Source organism: Nestor notabilis, unplaced genomic scaffold (genome assembly GCF_000696875.1).
Source record: "Nestor notabilis isolate BGI_N333 unplaced genomic scaffold, ASM69687v1 scaffold15614, whole genome shotgun sequence".
Lineage (NCBI taxonomy): Eukaryota > Metazoa > Chordata > Aves > Psittaciformes > Psittacidae > Nestor > Nestor notabilis.
In genome coordinates, this window is record NW_009926165.1 from 3,826 (window position 1) to 13,363 (window position 9,538).

Below are 9,538 nucleotides of genomic sequence, written 5' to 3' on the forward strand. Positions count from 1 at the left end.
CTCCATCCCTGGCAGTGTTCAAGTCCAGGATGGAGTCTTGGGTGACATGGTTTAGTGCAAGGTGTCCCTGCCCAGGGCAGAAGGTTGGAACTAGGTGATCTTAAGATCCTTTCCTCCTAACCATTCTATGATTCTATGATCTGCTCTCTCTCTGTATTTTGTTCTCTGTTTAAGAGAGAAAAACATCCACTGCAATTCTAGACTTTTCTCTCCCAACAGAGGAGAACAGGATAGTCTAGAGTTTGTTTTATGTGTCAATTCCCAAAGAATATTCACATGAATCACTTACATTATTAAATAATTAGATAACTACAGATACCCAACTTTGGAAATAACTTCTTACCAATCAGAGAGTATTTGCAAGTGTTCTGATTAACAGCATTTTGTATGAATAACATATTTTTAATAGTGGTTTTAAATTGATTATTGATACTTAACTACAGATGTTTGCAGGGAAAACATGCATGCATAATTATATGATGTGTTCAAAAAACTCAGTCATATCTGTTTCCACTGTGCAGTTTATTCAGTTTCAAATTAGAAAAAAATCACTAAGTATTTGACAATTCACATGCATAAACTTAAACATTTCAGCCCCAAAAAGTAGTGATTTCTTTCAGTCTTGTATTAAGGCGTTCAGGAATTTCACCTAGGCAGACAAATACCTGGATTAAAAAAAAAATAATAATAAAAAGAACCCAAATAGAGAGACAAGCTTTAACTCAGTTTTACTTCTGTTAACAAATATGACCACGGTGAGTCCTGGTAATACACAGTTGTATTCTTTATCTTTTCAGTTGTGTGTAGCTGATAGGAGTCAAAGTGATTGGGAGTTATCCTCAGGAAAAGGTTTCTTCAACAGTGTCTTGATTTGGAGTGCTGAATAAGCCATTGTAATGTTATGTCTGCCAGGATAGATAAAACAAAATGAAAAACTCAAAAGCCTGCTTGCAGAGTGTAAAAGAAAACAGAACACCAGCAGGTTAATACAAATAAAAAACCCCAAACAAACAACACCCAGAAAACGCAGGTTCTCATTACACCTCATTAAAATTTCAGGACTTTAAAAGTCCAGGTAAGGGGTTTTTTTAATCTTGTTTTTGCCTTTTTTTTTTTTTAATTATGTGCATTTTGCATTCTTGAAATATGATCACTGACATCAAGTTCTCTAACCTACAGATGAAGAACTGTCAGAAAAGCAAAGATTTAAAATGACCATAAAATGAACGGTAAAATCCACACTAGAATGAAATGCACTGTTGGAACAAAAGCAGAAATACACAACCAGAAGTAAAGTGAAGGGCAAACATCTGACAAAGCATTAAGAAGCCATTTAAGCAGGTTGTAGGAGTCCAAGGTCTCTGAAAGACATTCAACACTGGACTCAAATTTCATAGCTGAAACTGGTACCCCTCCTGATACAGTCTAATGCATTGGGCTGGAAACTGCAGCAGTTCACAAACTGATTCATGAGCAGATTAGATGTTTTTGCCTCAAGGCAGTAACATCTGTCAGGGAGGTAGAAAGAATGTCAGGAGGAAGCAACAGCTCTAGCCCTCAAGTTTAAATTTATTGCCACATCTGTCCTAAATTCCAGGCAGCATACCATGAATATCCTGGCAAACCAGCTTAGGCACCAAGACAGCAGACAGAAGCATCCCACAGACTCTAAACCGAAGCTAGTAACAATATACCCATCTTCCACAGTCTCTCAGGACACAGAAACTGGCAGCCTTACACCTACACTTCCTGATGAGACCCATTAGCTAGGCTGCAGTTTACACTATCATCTCATTCAACTGCAACAACATCAATCAAAAATGCAGCAGAAGACAGCTGCCAGTCTTCTTAACAGCCTAGTCTAGTCATTTCATCACTAATAAGCTAAATATATTTTCACTCTAGTTTTTTGCTATAGATTATATTTTCCAGTCCTCTGATTTCCCTAGGTTTTTGCCAAACCCCTTTTCAGTTTCTCAAGGTCCTTCTCACAATACAGCACACAAGTGCTCCAGTAATGCCCACACAGTTCCAATCACATGTGATACATACAGTCTGATCACATCTGTTAGTTCTTTGGGAACCAGGTTAGCCTTTCTAGGCACAATGTTACACTGAAAGATACTTGAGTGATTCTCCATTAGGATTTGAGTCTTTTTCATCACTAGTCCCAGGACTTCCACAAGTAAGTGATCAACATATCTCTGCATTAGCTATCATTTTTTTCATTATTTTCCCATTTGCAAATTTTAGTGTGCCTTTTTCGATTGCTTTTCTCCACCAGGCCATCCATATAAATGAACCAGGATCAAAATCTATTCTCTCCTGGATCCTCTCAGAAATTAAGCTGTTTTTACCAGCTTCTAGTTGCAATACCACTCTTGATATCTTCCACTGCAGCCTTGCCAATTTGATGCAAGCACTGCAGTTCTAAACCTCAATCACCTTCACTGCCCTTCACCTACCTTGACTTCAGGATACACTCCAATAGGACAAAAGCACTAGTCCCTCAGTTTGAGGAACACTGCCATACAGTCACATGCATGTAAGACCTGCTTACAAAGTAAAACCATGCATGAAGCAAAACAATTAACAAATTTTTTTAAGTATCACCTATTAACTGGAAGGCCTTCTTATCCAGTTACTATTTTGTGAGGGATTCAAATACTTTGGGGTTTAAATGTGCTTTTCCAAGGCTCCTGTCAAATTCATTTCTTAATTTCTCATGGAACAAAATAGTTCTACAAGTGACTTTGACATTACACATAATTCTGTGTCAAAACAGACACAACTGCATGCAATATTTGCAACAAAGTCTTACAAAGTAAACAGAGGTTTTCAGTTATATATTGGAGTTAAGATATTCAAATCTCTTTTAACATTTTTAACAACTGAACCAAAGTACACACTAACGATGCTGTCAAAAAGCAAAGCTTACCAATGTTATCCTTCTCTTTACAGGAAATAGAATAGCAGCAGATTTCTCTGTCTTGAATTGCTGAAAGGTTTCTATAGAGGCAAAAACAATAAAATAAGCTGTATTACAACCCCTCAAAAACCAACAACAGAAATTTCCATTATATTACATGCTTTCTGCTTTTTACTCAGTGGGTTCAATTCTATCCTCAGATATTAAATTTCTAAAATCTGCTACTGCACACAAAACCCTCCACATCTCTTTAACTTAGCATTCATCTTTTACTCTTTTCCCTTTGAATACAGTGCTTTCATCTCTAATAACTCTTATAATCAAGTAACAGTACTCAAATGAGAGAAAGAGTGGAGGCATCAAAAAGGAAAGAGTCTTGAGATCACACAAGAGACTCTAATAAAGAGCTAGTGACCTCCCTGAACTTCAGAAAAGCAGACTTGGCCTCTACAGGGATCTGCTTGGAAGAGTCCCATGGGATAAGGCCCTGTAGCAAAGAAGGGCCAAAGCAAGCTGGTTAATATTGAAGTATCACCTCCAAACTCAGAAGCAGACCATCCTAACAAGTCCAGAAAAAAAAAGCCAGGAGGCATAAGTGGATTAACGATGAGGTCCTGGCAAAACCCTGTCACAAAAAGGAAGCATACAGAAGGTGGAAGCAGAGACACGTAACCCAGGAAGAACACAGAAACATCGCCCAAGCACGCAGAGACACAGTTAGGACAGCCAAAGCCCAACTGAAATTGGATCTTGTGAGGAATGTCAAAGGCAACAAGAAAGCCTTCTGTAAGTACGTAAGTGACAAATAGAAGAAAAGAGAAAATGTGGGCCCACTGGTCAGTGAGACAGGTGACCTGGTTACACAGGACATGGAAAAGGCAGAAGTGCTGAATGCTGCATTTGCTAGCAAGATTAGCCTTCAGGAATCAGAGGCCCCAAAGACTAAGGGGAAAGTACGGAGCAAGGAAGTTGTACTTGATGGAAGATCAGGTCACAGAATACATAAGCAAACTGGACATAAGAGAATTCCATAGGAGCTGGCTGATGTCATTCTGAGGCCACTCTCAGTAATTTCTGAATGATCATGGTGACTGGGAGAGGTGCCTGAAGAGTGGAGGTAAGCAAATTCCATCTTATCTTCAGAAAGAGCAGGAAGGAGGACCCAGGGAACCACATGACAGTCAGCCTCACCTTGATGTCTGGGAAGGTGATGGAGCACCCTTTCCAGACATGTGACAGATAAGAAGGTGATCAGGAGTAGTCAGCATGGATTCACAAAGGGGATAGATATCATGCTTGATGAACTTGATAACCTTCTACAATGAAATCTACAGCTTGGTAGAGGAGGAAAGAGCAGTGGATATTGTGTACTTAGACTTCAATAAGGCTTTTGACACTGTATTCCATTATATCCTCATAGACAAGCTTAGAAAATATGGGCTGGATAAGCAAACAGTGATGTGGACTGAAAACTGGTTGAACGGTCAGGCCCAGAGGGTGGCAATCAGTGGCATGAAGGTTAGTTGGAGGCCAGTAGCCAGCAGTGAACCCCAAAGATCAATACTGGGTCCAATACTGTTCAACACCTTCATCAATGATCTAGACAATGGGGCAGAGTGTACCCTCTGCATGTTTGCTGATACAAAACTGGTAGGAGTGGCTGGTACACCAGGAGGTCATAGTGTTATCCACAGTACATACAGGACCTCCACAGGCTTAAGAAATCGGCTGACAGGAACCTCATGCAGTTCAACATGAGGAACTGCAAAGTCCAGCCCTTGGGAAGGAACACCACCAAGCACCAGTACACACCGGGGGCTGACTGCCTGGGAAGGCAGCTTTGCAGAAAGAAACCTGGGTGGACACCAAGTTGAACATTATCCAGCAATGTGGCAAAAAAGGCTAATGGTATCCTGGGTTGCATTAGAAGTGTTGCCAGCAGGTTAAGGGAAGTGATCCTTCCCCTCTACTCAGCTCTGGTAAGGTTATAATGGAGTGCCGTATCCAGTTCTGAGCTACCCAGTACAAGAGGTGGGTAAAGCTACTGGAGAGAGTCCAGTGAAGGGCCACCAAAACCATTAAGGCAGTGGAGCATTGCACGTATCAGGAAAGGCTGAGAGAGCTGGGATTTTTTAGCCTGGAGAACAAAAGCCTCAGGGGCAATCTTATCAATGTGTACAAAAATCTGAAGGAAGGCTGCAAAGAAGACGGAGCCCAGAGACAGGGTAAGAGGCAATGGACACAAACTAAAACATGGGAGGTGCCCTCTGAACATAAAGAAATACCTTTTACCTCGGGGGGTGACTGAGCACTAGCACAGGTTGCCCAGAGAGGTTATAAAGTCTCCATGCTTTAAGATACCCAAAAGCTGTCTGGACAAGGTCCAGGGCAATCACCTCTAGATGGCTCTGCTTGAGCAGGTGGGTGGACAAGGAGGTTCCTTCAAACTTCAGCTATTCTGTGTTTCCTAACCCCCAGTTTAGTTGCTTAGCCTTTGGACCACCGAATCATAGAATGGTTTGGGTTGGAAGAGACCTTAAAGATCATCTTGTTCCAACTCCCCTACCATGAGCAAAGACACTTTCTACTAGATCATGTTACTCAAAGTCCCATCCAATCTAGCCCTGAACGCTGCCAGGGATGGGGCAACCTGTGCCAGTGCTTCACCACCCTCACACTAAAGAATTTCTTCCTAGTATCTAATTTAAATTTACCCTCATTCAGTTTAATGCCATCCTCCCTTGTCCTATCACTACACACCCTCGTAAAAAGTCCCTCTCCAGATTTCTTATAGGCTCTCCCATCCTTCTATACTGAAACTTCACTGCCTACTGATTAAAATTCCATGATTTGAGACACAGAATCCTGTTCTGCAAAATTAGTGTTATAATGGCCATTTTTACAAAATTGTGTGTTTCCTTTACAATTACCCTTGCAATGCATCAACTTAAGCTAGTTCCAGTAATCCATAATACTTATGCTTTGAATATATGCCAAAAATATCTGAATTGCTGAAATTTACAGACAGTAGTTTGAAATGGTTCTGTTCTAATGCTATCTGAGCATTAAACTGCAACAGCACTGTACTCTGAAAAGTGTAAGTAAGCCTACTGCTATCTACAGCAGTTGTATCTTCAGTGATGGGAAAACAGGATTATCTGAAACAACTTTATACAAGCGAAATAATAATCAAGAGAGGTTCAAATCTACTGCAGTCAGTTATCAGCCTAGATTGCTATTTCAACTGCCAGCAGAGCTTGCAGTATCTGAGAATGTAAAATGGAATCTGTTATAGCTGGTTATTGCCATACACCGTCAGTGATTTTCTCTTACATATCAAATTTCACAGTGTTGCAGCTTTTTACAGTTACTTACAATTTCTCAATTAACTGCTTTTCATCCAGTGCACCTGGGAGGTCTCTTTTATTTCCAAGGACTAACACCTGAAAGAAATCATTCATATTCATGTTAAATTCAAGAGCAATAAAGGTTTATTTTTGTCTTTAACCATTTGTTTGCATTATTTTGGATCTGGCATCTAAGTATTTAGTTCTGCAACAGCAGACGTATTCAAAATAACTAATGACTGTGGGAGCATCATGGAAATCCTGCTCCTCGTCCATGTCAGATGCTGTATGCACACCCTCTGGAACCAATTATTTTTGGCTATATCAGTACCAGAAGTCTCCTTTCTGAATGGCATTATGGGATGGTGTCAGATTGCATGCAACTAAACCGCACGGAGAGCATGCCCTGAGCACACCCAAGCCATCAATAGACATTCAATTCACAGGACCAACTAATGTTAGTCAAAAGTAGGGCCCCAGCAATAGAGGCTGGGTCCTCAAGACCCAGACAGGATTCTCTCTGGAGAGAATCCTTCTCTCTAGAAGCTCTCCTGCTTCTTAACACTGACAGGCAACCAACCAGTCAGGCGACCAACCAGTCAGGCAACCAAATCCTGTATCATCCAAGCACCAGCCATTACTTGCCCTCCACTTTGAGCATCCGAAAGGCAGCCATATGGAATTCAGTCTGAGAAATGCAGAAAAATTACTGAATAGATGCTGGAACTTAAGAGTTCCTACAAAATGCTTAAGGCTTCAAGTATAAATTAAGGTCAGATAAATGGGTTGCGCACACTGTAAGATAAAGTAAGTAATAGAAGGCTTTTAATTATGATTGCATTATTGTTTTCCAGATGCGTTACAATTCTGAGTCAAGACTGTCCCATTACTTCCCATGAATCTGGAACACATTAAAACTCATTACTTGCAGACACAGATTAATAAAGCTACCTTAAAATCTATAATGCTAAAGCCTGCATACAATAAATTTGGAGGAAGTTCAATACTAGTCACTACCTGTGAAATAGAAGTAAGTAAAAAAAGCATTATTACATCTTGGAAATTACTGTGCTGGTCAGGCTGGGCAATTGGGATGTGATATTGTAACATATAAAAGGAAAGGAACTTAATTAAGTACTTCTGAAGATATGAAAGACCTATCATTTCAGGAAGGAAAAGTGAAAAGTAAAACAGCATGTGAAGCCGGTACAAAGGACAGACAATGTCACTCGCCATGAATAGCGTGACTGTAGACTTCTGCAGGATGTATTCAATATACACTGAACATACAGAAACACAACAGTAATAGAAAGCCTTATAAAAATTATGGAGAGTCCCTTGAAAAATTCTTTTTCAAGGATGGATGTGCGAGAACTTTTTTCTCACAATGATTTCATGTTGGCTGTCTGTCTACTCATTCTCAGCTGACTTTGATCACTTGCACTGGCCAAATGTCCAAATATTTGCTTAGAAAAAAGGGACTGAGCAGCAGCCACCATATTGTATCTTCTTCCTGATTTGTACATACCACTGTCTTCCTTCTAATGATTAAAGGTACAAACTCCTGCTTGGTGATGTCAGCATCAAAGATCAGTGCTAACCTGATGGATTCCTTCTAGTCTAAACTGTCAGATTATATTTAATTAACCAGCTAGTTTCCGCCTCCATAGTTCCTCACTAGAAGTTGAGTAGAATATACTATTCTTCGACACTTCCTGTTGGAGAACAGATGTATATTTGCATTTTTTCCACATGGTTTAGTTTGAAAAACTAAAAAGTCGCAACATGTAAAAAGTCAAGCTCCTACACAGTCTCTGGAAGCAGAGGACATTATCTGATGTATCTGCCAACCTTCAGAAAGACAAATCTCATATGCCTTAAGATAGTGCCAGAAATATATCTGGGTCACTGGTTCAAACCCAGCCAAGAAGGGGACTGACTAGAAGTAATTATTGTCTGATAATGCCACATATGAAAATGAATTTTTTCCAAATCTGTTCCAACCTTTAGATAAGAAAACAAACACACTGCAGCACTGACAAGATGCTCAGTCGAAAAAACGTCACAATCATTTTTGTAACAGCACTCAATGCATCAAGGCTGCATCACACTTATGCTAGTATTTTCAAGGGTCTAGAGGAACCAATTCATGAGGATTTAGGCTACACTGTCAACATTCAGTTAAGAATAATAATCAAAATACTTACTGGAATTCCATGTAATTGTGGCTTATCTATCAAACTGTGTAGCTCGTTCTTTGAAGCTTCTACTTTTTCTAAGTCTGCTGCATCCACCATGTAACTGCAATGGGAATATAGTTATTTACGGTATTGACTATTCCTTGCAGAAAGTTGCACTAAAACATCTTAAATTTGACAAGTATGTTTGTATTGACTATAGCATTAGAAAGTCCTGAGTTGTATAAGGCCTGGATTTATTAATACAGGAAGATACAGAATCACATACAGGCTGTGGGGGAAAAATAGCCTGGAACATGCTATTACTTATATATCTGGGTTGCAGGATGTGTAAAACACACTACTTTTATCATGTTGGGTCTTCCTATGTGATGGAGGTGGACAAGAATAAAAGCATATCCATATAGAATCATAGAACAGTTAGGGTTGGAAAGGACCTTAAGATCATCTAGTTCCAACCCCCCTGCCATGGGCAGGGAAATACATAAATTTATATTATATAGTATGAATATATAATATGTAATGTATATAAATAATATATACTTTAAAATACATTTCTAAGGGCATACACAAGAAAACTTACACAACTGCATTGACTCCTCTGCAGTAACGCTCCCACATGCTTCGAAACCTTGGCTGCCCTCCAATGTCCCATACCTGGAAAAAGTAAGAGCACCTCAACCCCACAATGTTTTTGAACTATACAGTAGTAACAGAAGAACTCTTACATGCAGCATGCAGGTTGCATTGACAATGCCTCAATGAAGGCAGTTTTCTAAGTGACCTTCCTCAAGAGACTGGTCTTCTCAGCCACTTCCAGACAATGGAGGGGGACAGGCACATTCAAAGGGCAAGTTAGTCCCTGTGACAGTAGCAGCTCCAAATGTCCATTTAGAGAATGTTGCCCTTCCCACTCACTGCAAGAAAAGTCTTCCCCAGATACCAAAGTGAATCCTTGCAAATGCATGGTTTAAAACCCAGAAAGAATAGTATCATTGTATGAAAACAGTTACGGAGTTGCATCTCTAGGGAGACTTGCGTAAAGAATGCAACAGGCCTTCAGC

At 40.0% G+C, this 9,538-nt stretch overlaps 1 protein-coding gene across 1 annotated transcript; it reads right to left on the minus strand.

Annotated features, from left to right (window-relative positions):
• Window positions 1-507: 507 nt before the first annotated feature.
• Window positions 508-9,131, minus strand: LOC104404877 (ADP-ribosylation factor-like protein 8B; the record flags this gene model as incomplete). Its single annotated transcript, XM_010013411.1, has 5 exons — window positions 508-905; window positions 2,939-3,009; window positions 6,305-6,372; window positions 8,484-8,577; window positions 9,058-9,131. Coding segments are annotated over 5 exons (357 nt in total), but the record flags the coding sequence as incomplete, so codon positions are not given.
• Window positions 9,132-9,538: the final 407 nt, after the last annotated feature.